This window comes from Salmo salar, chromosome ssa21, assembly GCF_905237065.1.
Source record: "Salmo salar chromosome ssa21, Ssal_v3.1, whole genome shotgun sequence".
In the NCBI taxonomy this organism is placed as follows: Eukaryota; Metazoa; Chordata; class Actinopteri; order Salmoniformes; family Salmonidae; genus Salmo; species Salmo salar.
This window is the reverse complement of record NC_059462.1, coordinates 22,004,047-22,029,375: the sequence shown is the minus strand read 5'-3', so window position 1 is coordinate 22,029,375 and position 25,329 is coordinate 22,004,047. Positions and strand designations below refer to the sequence as shown.

The window sequence follows — 25,329 nt, the reverse complement described above, 5'->3', positions numbered from 1 at the left end:
AGAGGACCGAGCACGTCCCCATTCTCATAGATGGGGCTGCAGTGGAGCAGGTTGAGAGCTTCAAGTTCCTTGGTGTCCACATCACCAACAAACTAACATGGTCCGAGCACGCCAAGACAGTCATGAAGAGGTCACGACAAAACCTATTCCCCCTCAGGAGACTGAAAATATTTGTCATGGGTCCTCAGATCCTCAAAAGGTTCTATAGCTGCATCATTGAGAGCATCCTGACTGGTTGCATCACTGCCTGGTATGGCAACTGCTCGGCCTCCGACCGCAAGGCACTAGAGAGGGTAGTGTGAACGGCCCAGTACATCACCGGGGCCAAGCTTCCTGCCATCCAGGACCTCTATACCAGGCGGTGTCAGAGGAAGGCCCTAAAAATTGTCAAAGGCTCCAGCCACCCTAGTCATAGACTGTTCTCTCTGCTACCGCACGGCAAGCGGCACCAGAGCGCCAAGTCTAGGTCCAAGAGGCTTCTAAAAAAATAAAGGAGAGCCACACACTCTAGGAGCTCAGATGCAAAAATATTTATTTCCAACGTTTCGAGAGACAAGCTGTCTTCATCAGGGTATAATGACAAACACTGCGGGATGACTCATTTACATAGTGTCAAAAGACACACAGATAAAAAAAATTGATCATATTACTCCAGTGCTAGCCTCCCTACACTGGCTTCCTGTTAAGGCAAGGGCTGATTTCAAGGTTTTACTGCTAACCTACAAAGCATTACATGGGCTTGCTCCTACCTATCTTTCCGATTTGGTCCTGCCGTACATACCTGCACGTACGCTACGGTCACAAGACGCAGGCCTCCTAATTGTCCCTAGAATTTCTAAGCAAACGGCTGGAGGTAGGGCTTTCTCCTATAGAGCTCCATTTTTATGGAATGGTCTGCCTACCAATGTGAGAGACGCAGACTCAGTCTCAACCTTTAAGTCTTTACTGAGGACTTATCTCTTCAGTAGGTCCTATGATTAAGTATAGTCTGGCCCAGGAGTGTGAAGGTGAACGGAAAGGCTGGAGCAACGAACCGCCCTTGCTGTCTCTGCCTTGCCGGTTCCCCTCTTTCCACTGGGATTCTCTGCCTCTAACCCTTTTACAGGGGCTGAGTCACTGGCCTACTGGTGTTCTTCCATGCCGTCCATGGGAGGGGTGCGTCACTTGAGTGGGTTGAGTCACTGACGTGGTCTTCCTGTCTGGGTTGGCGCCCCCCCCTTAGGTTGTGCCATGGCGGAGATCGTTGTGGGCTATACTCTGCCTTGTCTTAGGACGGTAAGTTGGTGGTTGGAGACATCCCTCTAGTGGTGTGGGGGCTGTGCTTTGGCAAAGTGGGTGGGGTTATATCCTGCCTGTTTGGCCTGTCCGGGGGTATCATCGGATGGGGCCACAGTGTCTTCTGATCCCTCCTGTCTCAGCCTCCAGTATTTATGCTGCAGTAGTTTATGTGTCGGGGGCTAGGGTCAGTCTGTTACATCTGGAGTATTTCTCTTGTCTTATCCGGTGTCCTGTGTGTATTTAAATATACTCTCTCTAATTCTCTCTTTCTCTCGGAGGACCTGAGCCCTAGGACCATGCCTCAGGACTACCTGGTATGATGACTCCTTGCTGTCCCCAGTCCACCTGGCCGTGCTGCTGCTCCAGTTTCAACTGTTCTGCCTGCGGCTATGGAACCCTGACCTGTTCACCGGACGTGCTTGTTGCACCCTCGACAACTACTATGATTATTATTATTTGACCATGATGGTCATTTATGAACATTTTAACATTTTAACATCTTGACCATGTTCTGTTATAATATCCACCCTGCACAGCCAGAAGAGGACTGGCCACCCCTCATAGCCTGGTTCCTCTCTAGGTTTCTTCCAAGGTTTTTGGCCTTTCTAGGGAGTTTTTCCTAGGGAGTTTTTCCTAGCCACCGTGCTTCTTTCACATGCTTTGCTTGCTGTTTGGGGTTTTAGGCTGGGTTTCTGTACAGCACTTTGAGAATATCAGCTGATGTACGAAGGGCTATATAAAAATAAATTTGATTTGATTTTTTGTAATCATGGCCGGGTGTGGCCTGATATCATTGGTTAATTCTCATATTAAAATAGCATACAAAAAACATAAATGGATAGCGTACGATCATAGATACATTTTGCTACATAAGCCTACAAACATTCTAAACAGCTTCAAACCCCAAGCCATAAGACTCCTGAACATATAGTCAAATGGCTACCCAGACAATTTGCATTACCCCCCTCCCCCTCTTTAAACCAATGCTACTCTCTGTTGTCATCTATGCATAGTCACTTTATTAACTCTACATACATGTACATACTACCTCAACTAACCAGTGCCCCCGCACATTGACTCTGTATCAGTACCCCCCTGTATATAGTCTCGCTATTGTTATTTTACTGCTGCTCTTTAATTACGTGTTACTTTTATCTCTTATTCTTATCTTCTTTTTTTTCAGACTGCATTGTTGGTTAGGGGCTCATAAGTAAGCATTTCACTGTAAGGTCTACAACTGTTGTATTTGGCGCATGTGACTAATACAATTTGATTTCATTTGACACAAATGTTTGTCTCCTAGATTTACATTTACTATGTTACGTCTAGTCTATGAGACCGGGCTGGTATAGCGCCACTGCGCCAGCGAGGAGAGTCTGAGGCAGGGCAGGCTTAAAGGTGTCGACATTACTGGGATAGCTTCTGTAGTTTAGGTTGGGGAGTCGGGAGAAAGAAGAGGGAGACGTATTTCCCAGACAGAAGAGCGACTCTGTGCAGGTTTTCCTCTTGAAATCGGACTAGGCTTGCTGTGCGTAAAACGCCCTGCTTTTTAGTTGGATTATTTTGATAGTTGGAAAAAACTATCTTTTAAAATAATGGTCAGGTCCGAGAATAAAATAACACGGATTTATTTTCGAGACAGTGCTGTATATCTGTTTACTTGTGGATGTTAAAATGTCGCGTACACTCGGAGTGTATAAATGGTATGCAACATTTTTCCAGAATTGGCAAAGTCACCGTATTTTCCTAATTTGTGTGGTTATTTTGAGAGCTGAAGTTGGAAGTTTGGATTAACGGTTTCTAAATACCCGGAATGTTTTTCAGGAATTGCTGACTCCGTCAATTGGTGCCTGGTTTGGATATTTTAGAACCTCTCTGGTGAGTTTTTCCTGTCTGCGTTTTCACCTGGCTCTCAGGTTGATCGCAGGCTGGTGAAGTGGCGTTTGGGTTTGGCTGGTGTTCCACTGCAAAAAGTAAAGGCATGCTTTAAAACACAGTAATAAAGTCTTTCTCTTGCACTCAAGTTTTTTTAAAACTTTTTTTATTTCTTATTTATTGAACATAAATGCTCTAAAGACGCACACAGGTCCCATGTCCACTATTGGATATTCTTCTCTCTTTCTGGTTGTTTATTGTAACTAACAGTTTACAATAATGCGGGGAGAGTTTGTTCTGGGTCTGTCCCTGCTGTGTCTGCTAGCGTGGGCAGGACACGCCGACAAACAGGCCCACCTCAGACAGTTTCCCTTGCGCCAACGCACCAAACTCAATACCGGGCGTCTGCAGCTCGGCGCAGCCGGCAGAGAGCGCACTGTCGGCGTGGGAGGAACCCGCCCAGGACCCGGCTCCCCCTCGGTGCCCTCCGGGATCAGCGCCAGGCGCGACGAGGACATGCAAGCGGACCAGGTCTCTGTTCTTCAGCCCAGGACTGGGTCTGGTCAGGGCAGGAGAGGTGGAGCGCTGGCAAGGGCAGCAGGGAGGAGGGTAGCTGGGAAGATGGCTCCACTCCAGTCTGGCATGTTTCAGGATGAAGGCACTCCCGGGGCGAGGGCCAGACAGACCCGAATGCCAAGCAGCGCAGGTTCGCCTAACCTCCTGGCGAGCTTTGCAGGGAAAAACCGAGTCCTGGTGATTTCTGCTCCACATGACTCAGATGGTTACTACCGGCTGATGATGACACTGCTGAAGCCAGACGTGTACTGCGAGCTGGCAGAGAGGCACGTGCAACAGATCGTGATATTCCACCAGGAGGGGGAGATGGGTGGGAAGGTGAGGCGGATCACCAGCGAGGGGAAGGTGATGGAGGAACCTTTGGACAAAGTGCTTATCCCCCGCCTCATGACCTTCCTCAAACTGGAGAAAGGTAGGCTTGGCCCACCTGGAAACATCCCCTAACCCTACTCCTTCAGTGTTAGCAGATCTGAGAGAATCTCTGTGGGGGGCTAGATTGAACCTACCATTCAGATCTGTCAACACCTGCTTGGTGTTAGGAGTGGGGGTTATGGGGGTGCTTGGTGTTAGGAGTGGGGGTTATGGGGGTGCTTGGTGTTAGGAGTGGGGGTTATGGGGGTGCTTGGTGTTAGGAGTGGGGGTTATGGGGGTGCTTGGTGTGATGTTGGCTATGTGTATGTTTACTGCATGTTTTATGCTGACAAGCAGTGAAAATGAATTTGTGAGGGCAATAACATAAATCTGAGTCTTTACAGGTACGTTTGGGATGCTTACAGCATGCTTGCTGAATTTTTCTAATTTCGGCATGTTGCTTGTGGCCAAAGCCATATTAGCTAGTCTACTTTACTCAGTAAATGATACCTGTCCTCCTGTCCTGTCCAGGTAAGTTCGGTATGGTGCTCCTGAGGAAAACACTGCAAGTGGAGGAGAGGTACCCCTATCCAGTCAGGCTGGAGGCCATGTACGAGGTCATCGACCAGGCACCAATGAGGAAGCTGGAGAAGATCCGACAGAAGGGATTCGTCCAGAAGTGTAAAGAGGCGGGAGTAGAGGGCCAAGTGGGTGGGGGGGGTGGAGACTCAGGGATGGAAGTTGAAACAGGTGGACAGGTAGACCCGACCCCAGAGAGGAAGCCGCCTGCGAGGAAGCCAATGAGGAGACCCACAACAACCACCACCATTGCCACGAGGTCGACAACAACGAGGCTAACGACAACTTCGATAACAACAAGACCCACGACGACCACGACAAAAGCCACCACGACAACAACGAAAGCAACAACCACACCAAAGCCCACAACAACCACAACTAAACGCCCTGTGACCACACGACAGACCACTACCACCAGAACCCAGAGACCCACAAAAGCCCAAACCACCCCTCACTGGCTGCCTGCCCCTAGGACCACGCCTGAGCCCTATAACCGCAGAGACAAGGGGAGAGACAGGGCGAGGTACCCGCCCAAGACCACCACGTCTGGGGACAACCGAACAGACAAGGAGGGGAAGGACCACAACGGCCGTCAGCCGGCCGGAGTGATACCCACCCAGCACAAACCCACCAAGGGCAAACCTACCAAAAGGAAGAATGGGAAGGTATGCAGTTGACTTATTACATTTCACTTATTACATTGATGTTGAGACAGAATGTTGCTGTATGTTGTTCTCTGTTGCATTTGTTGCAGGCTTGATTTTGGTGATCAATAAAGTCCTCTTCTCTCCTATTCTGTCCTATCCTCTCCTTTTCTCTTCCCTCCTCTCCTCTTCTCTTCTCTCCTCTCTTCTCTCCAGGTGTTGAATAATGAGTATGAGGAGAACTATGAATCAAGCCAGCCCACCGCCAGCAACCCAGAGACACAGACAGAGGTCAACACAGAGGTCAGCCCAACCAAGAGGGGCAAGGGAAAACACGACAATACTGAGAAGAAGAAGAAAAAGAAGGGCAAACCGGAAAAGGCCACCAAGAGGGACAAGGCAGAGAGGAGAGGAGCGAAGGTGGGGAAGGAGGGAAAAAACAACGGGAAGAAGAACGGAAAGAAGGTGTTGAAGAATCACGAGAAAGAGGAGTACCACAAACCCACCAAGAAGCCTCCGCCTCCTAAGGGTTCCCTGGCTTCCTTCCTGGACTACTTTGAGAACAGGAGACGACTTGTGGTAAGTACCAGTGTTTTGCAGCCTGTCTAGATTCTTATCACAGCAGTGTTGCCGAGGGCAGGGTAGTGAAATCAGTCCCCATCCTCTCCCTCCCCGCTGTCTAGTATAAACACAGTCTCCACAGCAGTGAGTGTGTGAGTGTAACCCAGTCTAAGCCAGTCTCTTTCTGTGTGTGTGTCTCCAGATCATAACGGCCCCCAGTGAGGAGAGCACTATGTATGTGCAGCAGAGGGATGAGTACCTGGAGACGGTGTGTGAGATGGCCATCAGGAAAGTCTCCATCATCACCATCTTTGGCTCTGTCACCAACTCCACCATGAAGATAGATCACTACCAGCTGGGTAGGTACACATCTCTACTAACACACTATTGCAGGAAAAGTTTAAGTGACTTTGGGTCCTTGAAAACTCTATATAAATAGAATGTATTATTATTATTGTTACTACACGTAGCCTGTACAGGACAGAACAGTCCGTATTGGCTATAGTACACTTGAAATGTAAAGGTAATATCTGATTCAGGCGACATACCGTAAATGCAGTCTCCGCGAACGTGGGAACATTGCCTTTAGATTTCAAACACGCTATAGCGCTGAACTATACGGATTGAATTGAGCCCTTAAGTTACAGTAGGTGTCCTGTATTGCTGTTACTGCCCTGTCCTGATTTTACCTCTGCTATCCTAAACTCCTCTGATAGAACAGAAGTCTAGTAGGTGTCTGGAGTGAGTCTGCAGCAAACAATAAGAGAGGCTCGAAACAATAACACTGTGAACAGGATGACACTACCATTGCAAAGACACTTTGGTGAGACACAATGTGGTGACAGTGCCAAAGACTCCTGGGTCCCAGACATGAATGCTAATGGTGCACAAAGGCTTTCACTGCTTCGCCATGAGTACTTCGCGCATGTGCCCACACGGATCGGAAGGGAGGCTTTGTGTTTGTGATAGTATCACCTTTCCATAGAGGGGGCATAATAATTTATTGGCCAACCCGTTCGATCGCTACAGACGTTTTCATGAGATAAACGTTCCACGTTCCACCACCGATGCGGAAGGCAGACATCGGCGGATGCAGTGGATTAAGATCCAGCCCATGCATATCTCTAGCTTAAACAGACAGCTTTTGAAGGGGATTTTTATTATTATTTATGTATTATGCCTCGAGCGGAGTATGGGGGGGCCTCAAGCAGAGAAACTGTTGTAATATTTGTATATATATATATATATTTCACAATTCCTGACATTTAATCCTAGTAAAAATCCCCTGTCTTAGGTCAGTTAGGATCACCACTTTATTTTAAGAATGTGAAATGTCAGAATAATACTAGAGAGAATGATTTATTTCAGCTTTTATTTATTTCATCAGAAGTTTACATACACTCAATTAGTATTTGGTAGCATTGCCTTTAAATTGTTTAACTTGGGTCAAATGTTTCGGGTAGCCTTCCACAAGCTTCTCACAATAAGTTGGGTGAATTTTGGCCCAAATCTCCTGACAGAGCTGGTGTAACTGAGTCAGGTTTGTAGGCCCCCTTGCTCGCACATGCTTTTTCAGTTCTGCCCACAAATTTTCTACAGGATTGAGGTCAGGGCTTTGTCATGGCCACTCCAGTACCTTGACTTTGTTATCCTTAAGCCATTTTGCCACAACTTTGGAAGTATGCTTGTGGTCATTGTCCATTTGGAAGACCCATTTGCGACCAAGCTTTAACTTCCTGACTGAGGTCTTGAGATGTTGCTTCAATATATTCACATAATTGTCCTCCCTCATGATGTCATCTATTTTGTGAAGTGCACCAGTCCCTCCTGCAACAAAGCACCCCCACAACATGATGCTGTCACCCCCGTGCTTCACGGTTGGGATGGTGTTCTTCGGCCAGAGGACATTTCTCAAAAAAGTACGATCTTTGTCCCCGTGTGCATTTCCAAACCGTAGTCTGGCTTTTTATGGCGGTTTTGGAGCAGTGACTTCCTCCTTGCTGAGCAGCCTTTCAAGTTATGTCAATATAGGACTCGTTTTACTCTGGATATAGATACTTTTGTACCTGTTTCCTCCAGCATCTGCACAAGGTCCTTTGCTGTTGTTCTGGGATTGATTTGCACTTTTCGCACCAAAGTACGTTCATCTCTAGGAAACAGAACGCGTCTCCTTCCTGAGCAGTATGACGGCTGGGTGGTCCCATGGTGTTTATACTTGCATACTATTGTTTGTACATATGAACATGGTACCTTCAGGCGTTTGGAAATTGCTCCCAAGGATGAACCAGACTTGTGGAGGGCTACACATTTTTTTGAGGTCTTGGCTGATTTCTTTTGATTTTTCTCATGATGGCATGCAAAGAGGCACTGAGTTTGAAGGTAGGCCTTGAAATACATCCACAGGTACACCTCCGATTCACTCACATTATGTCAATTAGTCAATCAGAAGCTTCTAAAGCCGTGAGATAATTTTCTGGAATTTTCCAAGCTGTTTAAAGGCACAGTCAACTTAGTGTATGTAAACTTCTGACCCACTGGAATTGTGATTAAGTGAAATAATCTCTCTGTAAACAATTGTTTAAAAAATGACTTGTGTCATGCACAAAGTAGATGTCCGAACCGACTTGCCAAAACGATAGTATGTAAACAACAAATATGTGGAGTGGTTGAAAAAGTGGTTGAAAAATGAGTTTTAATGAGTGTATGTAAACTTCTGACTTCAACTGTATAAATATATATTTTTTAAATATATTTTTTTAACGCCCAGCTCATGAGGCCCCTTGATAATGTGAGGCCTGAGGCAATTGCCTCTTCTGCCTAATGGTAAGTCCGCCAGTGTGTGTGTGTAGTAGGGGGCGATCCCGGCTGAATACCTTCCTAGTTTATCATCGTTGACATGGGGAAAGTCTGCTTCCTCTGTAGCTAATGTGTAAGCTAGAGAGTTAGTTCACCTCTCTCTCACACACACACACACACACACACACACACACACACAGCTCACCACACACTCATGTGTCTTGGGTTAGCTTACATGGCTTATCTTCAAGATGAATGAGAGACTCCCTTTTGTTAATTTTCTTCAAAGCTACTTATTCAGATGGCTCAAGATTACAAATGCGTCTTATGAGATTTGTGTTGTAAATTGGGCTTGGCAAGCGACAATATTTGTAGTGAATGGAGATTTGAACCCTGCCTCTAGCCTATAGTTAGGATGTGTTAATGTCAGGACACAGCCCTACTGTATAAAACTATATTATTCTCTCTGATTCTACACAACGACATGGTTCCACAGACGGAATGCCAGAAAGTTTTGAGGTGATGTCACACCCCACCCATGTTACCGGACGGTTCGTAACAACATTATTCTGTGTGAATTTCAGTACTTCAGCATAACGTATTCTACAGGTTTCCTCATGGTTCTATTTAAAGTAATGTTCTCAAATTGTTTAGAGAACGTTAAGAAACAACGTGCTTCTGTGTGAATTTCAGTACTTCAGCATAACTTTTTCTGCAGGTTTCCTCGTGGTTCTATTTAAAGACAACTTTCCATAAAAAACACGAAAAAGCATTTGTAATGTTACAAGAACATTCTAAGAATGTTATTTAAAAACATTTACCTGTACATTCCGTTCTAAGTGTCAACAAAACTCTCTCTATCCTCTGTGTATCTTGTTAAGTGTTTCCAGGTGTGTTTGCCGTGCCCAATTATGTTTCGAGAATCGCTCCATGGGTTAATGGCTGTGTGTTCGTGCGGGTGAGCGTGTGTGTCCATGTGTAAATGGTCCTTTCACAGCTGTATGCTGGAAAAAGGTTGCCTGTGTTGGATGACATAATCCTTACCTTTGAGTGTAATGCAGACTTTGAGGCATTGGTCGGTGTGTTTGTTTGTGTGTGTGTGCGTACAGGGTGTGTGTCTGTGTACAGGGTGCTGTGATTAAGGGCTATAGCTGTGGGCTGGGTAAGTGGTAGCTACAGTCCCAGCTAGCACATAATGTTCAAGAACCATTTGTTTCTTGGAGTGGGGTTATCCGATAGTTATTTTGCATACAGCCTTCGCACAATGTTCTGGGAATGGTGCAGGATACCCAGATTGCACATGACATTCTGAGGACCATGTTTCTTAGGTGGGAATTTAAGTACTTCAGCATAAGGTTTCCTACACTTTTCCTCATAGTTCTATTTAAAGTAATGTTCTCAAATTGTTTAAAGAACGTTAAGAAACAACATTATTCTGTGTGAATTTCAGTACTTCAGCATAACGTTTTCTACAGGTTTCCTCATGGTTCTATTTAAAGTAATGTTCTCAAATTGTTTAGAGAACGTTAAGAAACAACGTGCTTCTGTGTGAATTTCAGTACTTCAGCATAACTGTTTCTGCAGGTTTCCTCATGGTTCTATTTAAAGACAACTTTCCATAAAAAACACGAAAAAGCATTTGTAATGTTACAAGAACATTCTAAGAATGTTATTTAAAAACATTTACCTGTACATTCCGTTCTAAGTGTCAACAAAACTCTCTCTATCCTCTGTGTATCTTGTTAAGTGTTTCCAGGTGTGTTTGCCGTGCCCACTAATTGGCCACACCTGTTCTCAATGAGTGCTTGTTTCCTTTGAAATGGGGACTGTTTGAATAGACAAAAATGAACAGCTAAAAAAACATGGCATGCTAGCTCCATCCTGGTGGCGCAGTGGACTAATTCCATGGATAGAGAACAGAAGATCGTAGGTTTGAATCTCACTGAGGCTTTGATACAATAAAAAAGTAATGGGTTTGCATGATTAATGCCTAAGTTAATGAATTTCCATGTGTCCTAGCTGTGCTTGGAGTTCAGAACAGTTAACCCAAATTAAGCTAGCAGTGTTATTAAAAGTCTTATGGAAACATATTCTCAGAATGTTATTTAATTACCTTCAAATAACTAATAATTTTCGTCATCAGAATGTTAAGAAAACTTCTCAAGAAAACTTTCAGGGAACCATAGTGAAACGTTCTCAGAACCTCCCTGCATCCTAAAAAGTCAGGAAACGTATGGCTTCATTCCCAGTACCAATGGGAAACCAAAAACATACGTTCCCACAACTTCCAAGGAACCAAATGTGCTAGCTGTGTTAGCTCCTCTAAGCCATGTGATCAAGCCAACTTCCTGCCTGAGTATATTCCTGTTCAGGATAGATAGATGGATCACCGCTTTGCTTTAGAAACCATGGCGCTACAGATACTGTATATGTAATCCATAGGATAGGACACCATTTGTTTTCTGTAGAAAGGGGGATGGTTTTGGATTGAAAACATCTTCATATATATTGCTGTATGCTTTCAAAAGGTGACCACTTCTGTTTATAGTATAAAGCAGACATTTGGAGTCCTTATCCTCTCAATCATATCAGGAAACATTGGGTTTAAAAAAAATCCTTGGTGTGGAGACATGGGTTTCCAGTCAAAACATACAGTAAGACAACAAATGGCCTCTGTCATTCCCTCATGTTGAAGAGAGCTGTTGTCTTTTGGGTGGGATTCCAATCAAAACAAAGGAAAACAGAGCGAGATCTGGAATGTAGTCTGAGATGCAAAAGATGCAAAAGTATGGTTGAATGTATTTTTTTTTAGAAGGAAAATCCATGTTGAAAGGGAGTGAGACATTCCAAAGAGTTGAAGGAAATAAAAATAAGACAAACAATCTAGATTGGCTTCTTCCTCCTCAGCCATCTCCCTCTCACTCTGTTTGATACAGAATATTGCCAATGCTTGGTAATAGAGATGGCCTCAGTGTGTGTGTGTGTGTGCGTGCGCGCTCTGTGTGTGTGTGTGTGTGTGTGTGTGTGTGTGTGTGTGTGTCTTCTCAGAGGAAGCAGTAAGCCGAGAGTAAACACACCATCACCCTCCTTTTGGGTGGTAGATCTATTTTACCTCAAACAGATGCTCACCCAAAATCAACCCCTAGTCGATTCCCCTAGTAGTCCCCTTATTACCCTACCTCTATGTTTGCAGAGCTGAAGAGACAGGGATAGGTATAACCGATAATAACTAATAAGGCCATGACTCCACCTTTCCTAAATATTATGAGGGAAACACGCCTTCTGGTCAGTCATGTGTCAACCCATCCAGTCTCTGGTAGGAAGTGGGATGTCCAATCCCTGTTTCCCCATGACTCTGGTTGTACTATGTGGTTGTTTTAGCTTCCTTAACTGAAAATGCACTCATTATTGTAAGTTGCTCTGGACAGGAGTCTATTAAATTGTACTAAACTCAATTTTAATTGGTTGTCTGTTTCTCAATGCTCTCTCGCTCTCCCCTCGCCTCCCCTCTCTTTCTCTTCCCCTCCCAGAGAACGACAAGCCTATGACGGGTCTTCGTCAGGAGGACCTGGTGAACCAGGATCTGATCACAAAGCTCAGGAAGGAGTTTTATATGACATCTAACGACTTCTACATGGTTCTCACTGACACTGACATGAGAGCCAAGGTGGGTTTTGTCTCTCTCTCTCTCTTTTTTCTCTGTCTCTCTGTCTTACAAGGTGTGCATTATTTAGCAATCTGGCACACCGGATTGTTGGAGTCCGCACTTTTGGACCATTCCGTTTAGAACTAAAGTCTAGTACTCGACCCAACCATCTTGCCAAGTGAGCTAAATGGAGCACATACACCTAACCTCTCTGTTTGGCCAATTAGACATAGACTCATGTTGGCTGACCTGCCTGCACCATACTGTAAACATCCTGCCGTGATTAAACACTGGTTTAATTCACACATCATGACGTTCTCCCAACAGCTGTGTTTGTGTGTGTGTAAACCACCAGGCTGTTACAGACGGATTAAACAAAGACGCCAGTGTGCAAGCAACCCTCTAATGCTGTCAGTACAGACAGGAAATTCTATTAACATTACAGGGCACATGGTGTGGGTAAGAGAGAGAGAGAGAGGGGAGTGACAGGGAATGCCAAAAACAGTGAGGGTGTCACGTTCGTGTGTATAGACGGACCAAGGCGCAGCGTGAGTAGCGTTCCACATCTTTATTAGAAAGTGAACCTTAACAAAATACAAAAACAAAGAATAAATAAACGACCCGTGACTACAGCGATGCTACGTGCACTAACTCAAAACAATATTACATCAACAGAGGTGGGAAAAACAGCTACTTAAATATGATCCCCAATTAGAGACAATAATTACCAGGTGCCTCTAATTGGGAATCATACAAATCATCAACATAGAAAATCAAACCTCGAACCCCACATAGAAATACATAAACTATATCAACCCCCAGTCACACCCTGACCTACTCTGCCATAGAAAATAAGAGCTCTTTATGGTCAGGAAGTGACAGAGGGAGACTGTATCCATGGCAGCAGACCCTCACCTGATCCATTAGAAAGTGTGCGTGCCTGTGCTTCTGTGAGTGTGTAATGCTGCATTGGGGAATATCACGTTCTGAACTGAGCAAATTTGAGATCCGAATTTTAACACCCACAGTGTTAAATGTAACACTTTCTTAGTGTGTATATATGTGACCCACCGAATTAGTGCTAAACTAACACTTTTCAAAGTGTTGATGAACTAAGACCCCAAGAGTGTTGTGTCCCTAACACCATGGGTGTTGCAAATTTGGACTTAAATTAACACTTTATTAGGGCTGATGCTGATACACTTCCTCAGTGTTATGGAATTAACACCTGTGGTGTTACAGTAACTCATTTTTTTGTTGTTCTTTTAACACTAGGGTGTAAAGCCTTATTTGCATATTTATTTTCCAGGGTGCCACGCAAGTTAATTTTAGAGGTACCTGTACCACCCATGACTGTGTTTGCTAGTGACAGAGACATGATTGTTGCATTCGATGGCTTTCAGTCCCGTAGCTTTCAGTGAGTGCCTAAATTTACATTTTATCAGCAAAATGTAATTATTTATCACAATAAATTACTTTTTTGACCATACCATACTTCAACAGGCAAGTTTTACCCTAACACAGTTGTCTGAAACTCCTGGTTTGCTGGCCACATCAACAAGTCATATTATGCTGGCTTCCAAATTGTTACATAATTCCTATTCAAATCCAGCCATAGGCTATTGAAGAATTTGAACTTTTATCATCCGCAACCTGCAGTTAGAATGACTGCCAACGTAGGAAAGGTTGATCAATGAGACTACCTAAACCATCTCAATAACGGGTTAAATAAATCCAACCACTTACAGATTGGATTTTCTTAGAAACATTTATGTTATTTATCTTTGTGTAGTATAAGATAAATTGTGCAGTATAAGATCAATTGTGCATGCAGAAACATAGATATTAAAACTATTCTAAAAAGCAACCTGCAACAAAGCATGCTGGGAAATATAATAATGAGGCCCCTCCCATGTCTTTTTCACTCAGAGAGTTAACGGAAATTAACTCAACAGTCGAGTAACACCAATTTCAATCCCATTTATTCACCGCAGGTGGTGTCAATTTCAATCCCACTGGCGTTAACCCCACTAGAATCAGATATAACACTCACAACTCTTTTTTTCTGTCTTGATGATGTGTGTTTGTCCCTCTAACAGCAATCCTACGAGGTACCGATCGCCATGAAGGCTGTGTTTGATTACATCGACACCTTCTCCTCTCGCATCAGAGAGATGGAACAGCAGAAGAGAGACGGAGTGGTCTGCAAGAAGGAGGACAAACCCAGATCACTGGAGAACTTCCTCTCCAGGTAGTGTGTGTGCACGTGGCTCTTGCTGATGGCTGTGGCAGCGTCTGGAATTTTAAACAATCATTAGCTCATAGCCAGTGAGAATATTGTCTCAAGCCAGGCAGGGGTCTCGTTGAGGAGGTTGTGGTCAACATGAATATTCACACTAAATCACCTGCACCACAAATTCAACAGTTCTTTATGAGCTAAACTTGGCTCTGATGGTGGACAGTATGTGCGAGCCTGTACTTCTAGTATTCTACGTTAACACCATTGTCTTGGATTGATTGACTATGGTCCTATATTTCTGTCTTCAACAGATTGACTGTGGTTTGTTGCAATAGAGACTAAATTCCAGTCTGATGACAGTGAGACAAAGGGTCTGGAGTTTGGACAGAAAGTGACTTGGTTGATGACATGACTGTATAATCGTCCTCCATCTTTCATCCTAGTTCCGTCTTTGGGTTCTCAGGTTCCGTTGGAGGCGTCGGCTGTTTGTAATCTCCGCCCCCAACGATGAGGAATGGGCCTATCAGCAGCAACTCTATGCCCTGACCAGCCAAGCCTGCAACCTGGGTGAGTATAAGAAAGAATTGTTGAGTTATTATCATATTCCTTAAAACCTCTTTGGGCTAGGTGGGACGCTAGCGCCCCACCTCGACAACATCCGGTGAAATTGCAGAGCGCGAAATTCAAAATACAAAAATCATAATATTAAACATTCATTAAAATACAAGTGTCTTACATCGTTTAAAAGCTTATCTTCTTGTTAATCCAGCCGCTTTGTCAGATTTCAAAAAGGCTTTATGGCGAAAGCATACCATGCGATTATCTGAGGACAGCGCCCTGCATACACCAGCATTAAAAACATTGTCCAAACCAGCAAAGGTGTCACAAAAATCAGAAATAGCAATAAAATAAATCACTTACCTTTGCAGATCTTCCGCTGTTTGCAATCCCAAGGCTCCCAGCTACACAACAAATGGTCGTTTTGTTTGATAAATCCTTCATTAATATCCCCAAAAAGTCAGTTTAGTTGGCGCGTTTGATTCAGTAATCCACTCGTTCAACATGGCTACAAAGCAATCCCAAAAGTTACCGGTAAACTTCGTCCAAAGAAGTCAAACAACGTTTCTAATCAATCCTCAGGTACCCTAATATGTCAATAAACGATAAAATTCAAGACGGAATGTAGTATGTTCAATACCGGAGATAAATAACGAAGTGCGCGCCCTCATCCACGTGCGCCACAAGACTACAGTCAAAATGAGAGCCACATTGAAAAACTACAACTACTAACTCATTTTTCAAAAAACAAGCCTGAAACCCTTTCTAAAGACTGTTGACATCTAGTGGAAGCCATAGGAACTGCAATCTGGGAGGAATTCCTTTGAATATTCCATAGACAAGCATTTGAATGGCCTGTGACCTCAAAACAAAAGAATTCTGGATGGATTCTCCTTGGGTTTTCGCCTGCCATATCAGTTTTGTTATACTCACAGGCATTATTTTAATAGTTTTGAAAACTTCAGAGTGTTGTCTATCCAATGCATATGCATATCCTAGCTTCTGGGTCTGAGTAACAGGCAGTTTACTTTGGGCACGTCAGTCATCCAAACTTCCGAATACCGCCCCCTAGCCATAAACAATATTTATCCCATCTACAGGAAGTGCCTAGTCTAGTGCCTAGGGGTTGTTACACACACACATACATACACACTGCTCCCTGTGGTTTAAAGTATGTGCAAATCATATTAGATGTACAACAGCCTCCACTCAGACCTGAGTGGAGGCTTTCATCAAAACTATGAAAAGCTGTCCTCAAGGCAAAGGGTGGCTACTTTGAAGAATCTCAAATATGAAATATATTTAGATTTGTTAACACTTTTTTGGTTACTAAATGGTTCCATATGTGTTATTTCATAGTTTTGATGTCTTCACTATTATTCTACAATGTAGAAAATAGTAAAAATAAAGAAACTCTTGAATGAGTAGATGTGTCCAAACTTTTGACTGGTACTGTATGTCAGGCTAGGAATCGCCATGCGAAAAGGTTTTTCTGGGATGCATGAACAAATCAAATCAAACTGTATTTGTCACATGCACCGAATACAACAAGTGTTGACCTTACCGTGAAATTCTTACTTACAAGCCCTTATAAGGGGCTGTAGTGTAAGGGCTGTAAGGGCTTATTTACAAGCCCTTAACCAACAATGGTATTAACTGCGATTTCGATGACAACCTATGGCCAAATGTTCAAGACATGCTTGATACAAACTAATGCTTGCTAAACATTGTTTCTTTCATTTCTTTCATTTGATTACATTTTGAAAGATGTATTCAATGATCACACCTTTGATTACACATGAGATGGAAATTTGATGTTGAGTAAAATTTTATTGTGAAAACAGTATAATGTACTGTAATTTAATGTTCTTTAGCATACTACATTCAAAGGGACATTTTGAAACATGGGTCTTAAATGTGTTGCTACTGGATTAACTGGTTGTTAAAATAACTACATTGAGAAGATGTCATTATGTTGTGTTTTGGTGATTCAACATTTTACATTTACGTCATTTAGCAGACGCTCTTATCCAGAGCGACTTACAAATTGGTGCATTCACCTTATGATATCCAGTGGAACAACCACTTTACAATAGTACATCTATATCTTTTTTTGGGGGGGGGGTTTAGAAGGATTATTATATCCTATCCCAGGTATTCCTTAAAGAGGTGGGGTTTCAGGTGTCTACGGAAGGTGGTGATTGACTCCGCTGTCCTGGCGTCGTGAGGGAGCTTGTTCCACCATTGGGGTGCCAGGGCAGTGAACAGTTTTGACTGGGCTGAGCGGGAACTGTGCTTCCGCAGAGGTAGGGGGGCCAGCAGGCCAGAGGTGGATGAACGCAGTGCCCTTGTTTGGGTGTAGGGCCTGATCAGAGCCTGAAGGTACGGAGGTGCCGTTCCCCTCACAGCTCCGTAGGCAAGCACCATGGTCTTGTAGCAGATGCGAGCTTCAACTGGAAGCCAGTGGAGTGTGCGGAGGAGCAGGGTGACGTGAGAGAACTTGGGAAGGTTGAACACCAGACGGGCTGCGGCGTTCTGGATGAGTTGTAGGGGTTTAATGGCACAGGCAGGGAGCCCCGCCAACATGGAGTTGCAGTAATCCAGATGGGAGATGACAAGTGCCTGGATTAGGACCTGCGCCGTTTCCTGTGTAAGGCAGGGTCGTACTCTGCGAATGTTGTATAGCATGAACCTACAGGATCGGGTCACCGCCTTGATGTTAGCGGAGAACGACAGGGTGTTGTCCAGGGTCACGCCGAGGCTCTTAGCACTCTGGGAGGAGGACACAATGGAGTTGTCCACCGTGATGGTGAGATTATGGAAAGGGCAGTCCTTCCCCAATGTACTCATTATATTTTCGGTGTGTGGTGAACATGTCTGCAAACAAAATGAATGCACAATAAAAGGTTTTGAATGTAAGACTGGCTGCATTACCAGTTTGGAGTGTCGTACTAAGAGTTTTGAAAATTCACCACATGAAAATAGCACCAAAGCGATTAAAAAAACGAACAATCAGTGGTGCATGAGAACTTCAGTATTGGTCGGCCAATTACGCACGGCTGAAATGCGGCCACTCTCCATCTCCACCCCTGACGTGGAAATGCGGTACCCTAGGAAGGAGACGGACTGTTGGAAGAACAGACATTTCTCAGCCTTGACGTACAGGTCATGCTCCAACAGTCAACCAAGCACCCTGCGCACCAAGGACACATGCTCGGCGCATGTAGCGGAGTATATCAGAATGTCATCAATATACACCGATACACCCTGCCCGTGCAGGTCCCAGAAAATCTCGTCAACAAAGGCCTGGAAGACTGATGGAGCATTCATCAACCCGTACAGCATGACGAGGTACTCATAGTGCCCTGAGGTGGTACTAAATGCCGTCTTCCACTCGTCCCCCTCCCGGATACGCACCAGGTTGTAAGCGCTCCTGAGATCCAGTTTTGTGAAGAAGCGCACCCCATGCATTGACTCGATCGCACTGGCGGTGAGAGGCAGTGGGTAGCTGTACCTCACAGTGATTTTGTTGATACTTCGATAGTCAAAACACGGGCGCAGATCACCATCCTTCTCTTCACAAAAAATAAACTCAAGGAGGCAGGTGAAGTGGAGGGCCGAATGTATCCCTGCCCCAGGGATTCGGAGACATATGTTTCCTCCTGTGACAGAGGATACATGTGACTCCTGGGAAGTGCTGCGTTTACCAGGAGATTATTCACACAATCACCCGTCGATGGGGTGGTAATTGAGTCGCCTTCTTCTTACAGAAGGCGAGAGCCAAATCGGCATGTTCTGAGGGGATGCGCAAGGTGGAGACCTGGTCTGGACTTTCCACCGTAGTCGCACCGATGGAAACCCCTACACACCTCCCTGAGCACTTTCGTGACCACCCCTTGAGAGCCCTCTGTTGCCACGAAATAGTGGGGTCATGACAGGCCAACCAGGGTAGGCCCAGCACCACGGGAAACATAGCAGAAACAATAAGGAAGAGACTGATTCTCTCCTTGTGACCCTCCTGCGTAACCATGTCTAGTGGAGCGGTGGCCTCCCTAATGAGCCCTGACCCTAATGGTCGACTATCTAGGGCGTGCACAGGGAAGGGCATATCCACAGGAACAAGGGGATCCCTAAACTATGGGCAAATGAACGGTCAATAAAATTCCCAGCTGCGCCTGAACCTACGAGCACCTTATGCTGGGAATGCGGGGAAAACTCAGGAAATGTAATAAACACATACATATGAGCAACAGGGGGCTCTGGGTGAGCCTGGTGCCGACTCACCTGGGGTGACACAATAGTGCCCTGCCTGCTGCCTCGACTCCCAGAGGAACCCCCCCAGCACCGACCAGCAGTGTGCCCTCTGCGGCCACAGATGGTGCAGGGAATGGCCCCTCCTCTGGTCGCCCTAATCACACCACCTCCCAGCTCCATGGGTGTTGGAGCGGAGTTGCTGGGGAGGGAACTGACAGGCCCCGATCCGGACGTCCGTGGGTAGCCAGCAGGTTGTCCAGCCGGATGGACAGGTCCACCAGCTGGTCCAACGTGAGGGTGGTGTCTCGGCAGGCCAACTCCCGAAGGACGTCCTCGCGCAGACTGCACCGCTAGTGATTGATCAGGGCCCTGTCGTTCCATCCCGCTCTGGCGGCCAGGGTCCGGAAGTCCAAAGCGAAATCCTGCGCGCTCCTCGTCCCCTGCCTCAGGTGGAACAGACGTTCACCCGCCGCTCGACCCTCAGGCGGGTGGTCGAAAACTGCCCGAAAGCGGCGGGTGAACTCTGCGTAATGGTCCAACGCCGCGTCTCCCTCACTCCATACGGCGTTGGCCCACTCCAGGGCTTTGCCTGAGAGGCAGGAGACGAGAGCGGACACGCTCTCACGTCCCGAAGGAGCCGGGTGGACGGTCGCCAGGTAGAGTTCCAGCTGGAGTAGGAACACCTGGCATCCGGCAGCCGTCCCATCATACTCCCTCAGGAGCGCGAGCCAAATCCCGCTGGAACCCGGTGAAGGAGGGGTGGACAGTGGGGCCTGCTGTAGTGGGGCTGGTGGAGGCGTTGGAAGACCTCCTTCTCTCTCCCATCTATCCATCGTCTGCAGCACGCGATCCATGGCGGTGCCCAGATGTTGCAACGTGGTCGCGTGCTGCTGGACGCGTTCCTCGACCGCCAAAGGGGGGCCGTCTGCTTCTGCTGACTCCATTTCTGGTGAGTGATTCTGTAATGTTTCTGTGTATAACAGGTGTAGATGAGTCAGGCGCAGAAAAGGAGATATGAGTAATGTACGCAATTTTACTCAACAATAATCACAATACACAACAATAAATCCAAGGCCACAATAACGGACCACAATACAATAAACAATCACTCACAAACAAACATGGGGGAACAGAGGGTTAAATAATGAACAAGTAATTGGGGGATAGAAACCAGGTGTGTAAGACAAGGACAAAACAAATGGAAAATGAAAAGTGGATTGGCGATGGCTAGAAGGCCGGGGACGTCGACCGCCGAACGCCGCCCGAACAAGGAGAGGGACCGACTTCAGCGGAAGTCGTGACACAGAGTTGATTGTGAGTGTGTCAATACTCTGTGTAGAGTAAAACACTCAAAACCATGCTCATCATTATCATATTTCCCAGCATGCTCTATTGCAGGTTGATTTTCAGAATTGTTTGTTTCAATATCTGTGTTTTTGCATGTATAGTGATTGGTTGATTAATCTTAGACTACACAAAGATAAATAACATACATTTTTCTAAACTAATCAAACCACATCAAATTGTATTAGTCACATGTGCCGAATACAACAGGTGTAGACCTTAAAGTAAAATGCTTACTTACAAGCCCCTAACCAACAATGCAGTTTAAAAAATACGAATAAGAATAAAAAATAAAAGGAACAAGTAATTAAATAGCAGCAGTAAAATAGCAATAGCGAGACTATATACTGGGGGTACCGGTACAGAGTCATTGTGAGGGGGCACCGGTTAGTTGAGGTAATATGTACATGTAGGTAGAGTTACTAAAGTGACTATGCATAGATAATAACAGAGAGTAGCAGAGGCGAAAAAGAAGGGGTGGACAATGCAAATGGTATTTTGTTGTTCTAATGTGCTATTATGTCCTCTCTGCTGTGTGTTCATCTATGTGGTGGTGGTTTCCATGGTGACCCAGGCCTGAGACACATCTCCATCCTGAAGCTGGTTGGCATGGAGGCAGTGGACCAGGGAGGAGTCCTAGAGCTCTATCCAATCAACGGTAAGAACCCTGTTGTCTCCACACCACCTATATGTACACTTGAAGTCGGAAGTTTACATACACCTTAGCCAAATACATTTAAACTCAGTTTTTCACAATTCCTGACATTTAATCTCAGTAAAAAATATCAGGTCAGTTAGGATCACCACTTTATTTTAAGAATGTGAAATGTCAGAATAATAGTTGAGAGAATGATTGATTTATTTCAGCTTTTATTTCTTTCATCACATTCCCAGTGGGTCAGAAGTATACATACACTCAATTAGTATTTGGTAGCATTGCCTTTAAATTGTTTAACTTGGGTCAAACGTTTCGGGTAGCCTTCCACAAGCTTCCCACAATAAGTTGGGTGAATTTTGGCCCATTCCTCCTGACAGATCTGGTGTAACTGAGTCAGGTTTGTAGGCCTCCTTGTTTGCACACGCTTTTTTCAATTTTCTATAGGATTGAGGTCAGGGCTTTGTGATGGCCACTCCAATACCTTGACTTTGTTGTCCTTAAGCCATTTTGCCACAACTTTGGAAGTATGCTTGGGGTCATTGTCCATTTGGAATACCCATTTGCGACCAAGCTTTAACTTCCTGACTGATGTCTTGAGATGTTGCTTCAATATATCCACATAATTTCCCGTCCTCATGATGCCATCTATTTTGTGAAGTGCACCAGTCCCTCCTGCAGCAAAGCACCCCCACAACATGATGCTGCCACCCCCGTGCTTCACGGTTGGGATGGTGTTCTTCGGCTTGCAAGCCTCCCCCTTTCTCCTCCAAACATAACGATGGTCATTATGGCCAAACAGTTATATTTTTGTTTCATCAGACCAGAGGACATTTCTCCAAAAAGTATGATCTTTGTCCCCATGTGCAGTTGCAAACCGTAGTCTGGCTTTTTTATGGCAGTTTTGGAGCAGTGACTTCTTCTTTGCTGAGCGGCCTTTCAGGTTATGTCAATATAGGAATCTTTTTACTGTGAATATAGATACTTTTGTACCTGTTTCCTCCAGCATCTTCAAAAGGTCCTATGCTGTTGTTCTGGGATTGATTTGCACTTTTCGCACCAAAGTATGTTCATCTCTAGGAGACAGAACGCATCTCCTTCCTGAGCGGTATGACAGCTGCGTGGTCCCATGGTGTTTATACTTGCGTACTATTGTTTGTACAGATGAATGTGGTACCTCCAGGCATTTGGAAATTGCTCCCAAGGATGAACCCGACTTGTGGAGGTCTACAATGTTTTTTCTGAGGTCTTGGCTGATTTCTTTTGATTTTCCCATGATGTCAAGCAAAGAGGCACTGAGTTTGAAGGTAGGCCTTGAAATACATCTACAGGTACATCTCCAATTGACTCAAATGATGTCAAGAAGCTTCTAAAGCCATGACATAATTTCCTGGAATTTTCTAAGCTGTTTAAAGGCACAGTCAACTTAGTGTATGTAAACTTCTGACCCACTGGAATTGTGATACAGTGAGTTGTGAAATAATCTGTCTGTAAACAATTGTTGGAAAAATTACTTGTGTCATTCACAAAGTAAATGGCCTAACCGACTTGCCAAAACTATATTTTGTTAACAAGAAATTTGTGGAGTGGTTGAAAGACGAGTTTTAATGACTCCAACCTAAGTGTATGTAAACTTCCGACTTCAACTGTATCAAATTGCATACGGGAAATGGCTGTATGAAGATTAAACAAAACAAAACAAGACAAGTGGAAGGTCAATGGGGCTGTATGTGTTATGTTTAGTTTAATCTTCAGTTCATACAGCCATGATGTTGAATTTCTGATGTTGTTTTATTGACACAGCAGGCAGGTAGGCCAGCCTCAGCCCTAACTCCTGCTGTTTCCCCCAGTCCAAGTCCCTATAGCCCAGCTGCTTCTTCTGTATTCTCTACATGCTACCTGTTTGATGTCTCCTCTGTGGTAGGGGACCCAACCTAGAAAACTTGCTGATGCTGCTGCCTACACCACACACACGGCCCTCCATCCATACACCCCTCACTGCTGCACAAGCACACAGACAGCTGCTGTGGCCGGAGTGTTAGGGAGGAAATATGTAAACCCTCCCTTTAGTTTCTCTAGCCTGCCAAATAGTATTTCTATGTGCTCTTTATGGATTTTTCCTTTAGTGATGGGTCGTTCGCGAACAAACAGCTCTTTTTGAACTGATCTTTTTGGTGAACGTCGGGAACCGAATCGCATCTGTGAGAGCCATTCAATTGGCTCCCTCATTTACAAACTGTTACTACTGGTTTTTGAGCTCCCGGTAACGATTATCTGCAGATACGTTATAAAAATATTTTCTGAAGATTGCAATTCCTTACTGCATTAAAAATTGGTAGTGAGGAGAGAGCCTCATTCTGGTCTATACATATTTTTGCAGAGGCATTCCATTTTATTTCATCATTTATTTTTGCAGGTCAGGTAAAAATTGTACTTGCATATCATGATGTGACATAATTGCAGGCAACATTCTAGGCTTTACATAATGGATTTGGTATTTTTAAGCACTACTGAACAAAGAGCTGTTTGCGAGCTAAATAAAGGTTTCTTTTAGCTAAACGGAGCCAAATCATCCGGCTCACTGAAAAGACTGGGAATACCCGTCAATGCTTTCCTTGAGTGAAGTGGTAGTTTTGCAGGGGAAGATGACTGGGCCGGGGCTGGAGCAGAGGTGCTGAATTTAGCGGAAAACCTTCAAAAGACAATGAAATGAATCCACACACACTTTCGCATTAAATGGATAATATGAAATTAAATTCTTCCATAGCAGTATTAACACAAGCTAATCCTTTCTAACTCTAGAGATGCAGCTTGGCCATGGAGCGAGAATGCCTCGTTAGTCAAAGATATCAAACATACCAAAGCCTATTGACTGACTCTCTCCATCTCTCTCTCCCCCTTCCAGGCAGCGCCACGGTGGAACGTGAGGGCCTCTCGGCCGCCTTGGTCAAAGACATCCGCAACTACTTCCAGATCAGCCCAGAGTACTTCTCCATGCTGCTGGTGGGAAAGGACGGCAACGTCAAGTCGTGGTACCCGAGCCCCATGTGGTCCATGGCCAACATCTACGACCTGGTGGACTCCATGCAGCTCCGCAGGCAGGAGATGGCCATCCAGCAGTCACTGGGCATGCGCTGCCCCGAAGACGAGTATGGGGGCTACGGATACCATCACAATGGCTACGACGGTTACCAGGATGCTTATCACCAGGGATACGGTTACTAAAGGGGTCGGGGAGAGGGTGTCAATAGTCTATCAGCAATGATATGGTTACTAAGGAGTATGTTGCCTAATCTCATAGATGCTTCTTGATGGCACTTTGTAGATTTGAATGGATCAGATGGGTGTAAGCAAGCCCTCTGGTAGTCTAGATGGGATTTTCACCATGTTGCTTGAATCAGATCTACAAGTTAGCAGTAAGTATCTAGGGCTAGAGGAAAGGGATTTAATTAAAATTGGGCATGTGTGTGTGAGGGGCATGTGTATAAACTTTGTCTCGCCTCCTTATTAGTGGATTGTGTTTTCAGGAAGTTTATGCACAGGGTTAAAGGGTAAGGGGTTAGCTCTGTACTTCCTGGTTTTGTACTAGAAGGAAATAAAGGATTCGATAGCGATGTCATCAATCTCAATCTTTCTTTATATCAGTCTTGTTCTTGTGTATTAAGAATTACAATTGAAAACTTTTCAACATTTCACGTTTTCGATCAGTCGACTTCAATTCCATTCCTGACCAAATGTTAATTTTGACCTTATTGTAGATACAAACGTAAAGATAAGTAAACATTTTTGTATTTATTGGATTTTGTATTTGAGGCGGTTTTATTTGAGGCTATCAATATCAGAGCTATAACTGTCTGTTTCTAAGATGAATTTTCATCTCGTTTGTAAAGTTTCCTGTTGCTACACATTGTTCTTATTTATACTCTGTGGTGCTTTATGACAAATAAAACTTTGTTTACTATCAATAGTTTCT

At 44.7% G+C, this 25,329-nt stretch overlaps 1 protein-coding gene across 2 annotated transcripts; it reads left to right on the top strand.

Moving 5' to 3' along the window:
- The first annotated feature begins 2,674 nt into the window (after positions 1-2,674).
- On the top strand, positions 2,675-25,321 carry ccdc80 (coiled-coil domain containing 80). 2 transcript variants are annotated; one of them, XM_014164460.2, is made up of 10 exons: positions 2,675-2,981; positions 3,103-4,141; positions 4,612-5,324; positions 5,520-5,882; positions 6,067-6,223; positions 12,191-12,327; positions 14,406-14,557; positions 15,009-15,112; positions 21,276-21,359; positions 24,262-25,321. In XM_014164460.2, exons 2-10 carry the CDS (start codon positions 3,433-3,435, stop codon positions 24,579-24,581), a joined length of 2,739 nt encoding a protein of 912 aa, XP_014019935.1. In that variant the 5' UTR covers positions 2,675-2,981; positions 3,103-3,432; the 3' UTR covers positions 24,582-25,321. The 2 variants fall into 2 exon arrangements, with proteins under 2 accessions (XP_014019935.1, XP_014019934.1); XM_014164459.2 differs by having other exon boundaries at positions 2,683-4,141.
- The last annotated feature ends 8 nt before the right edge of the window (positions 25,322-25,329 follow it).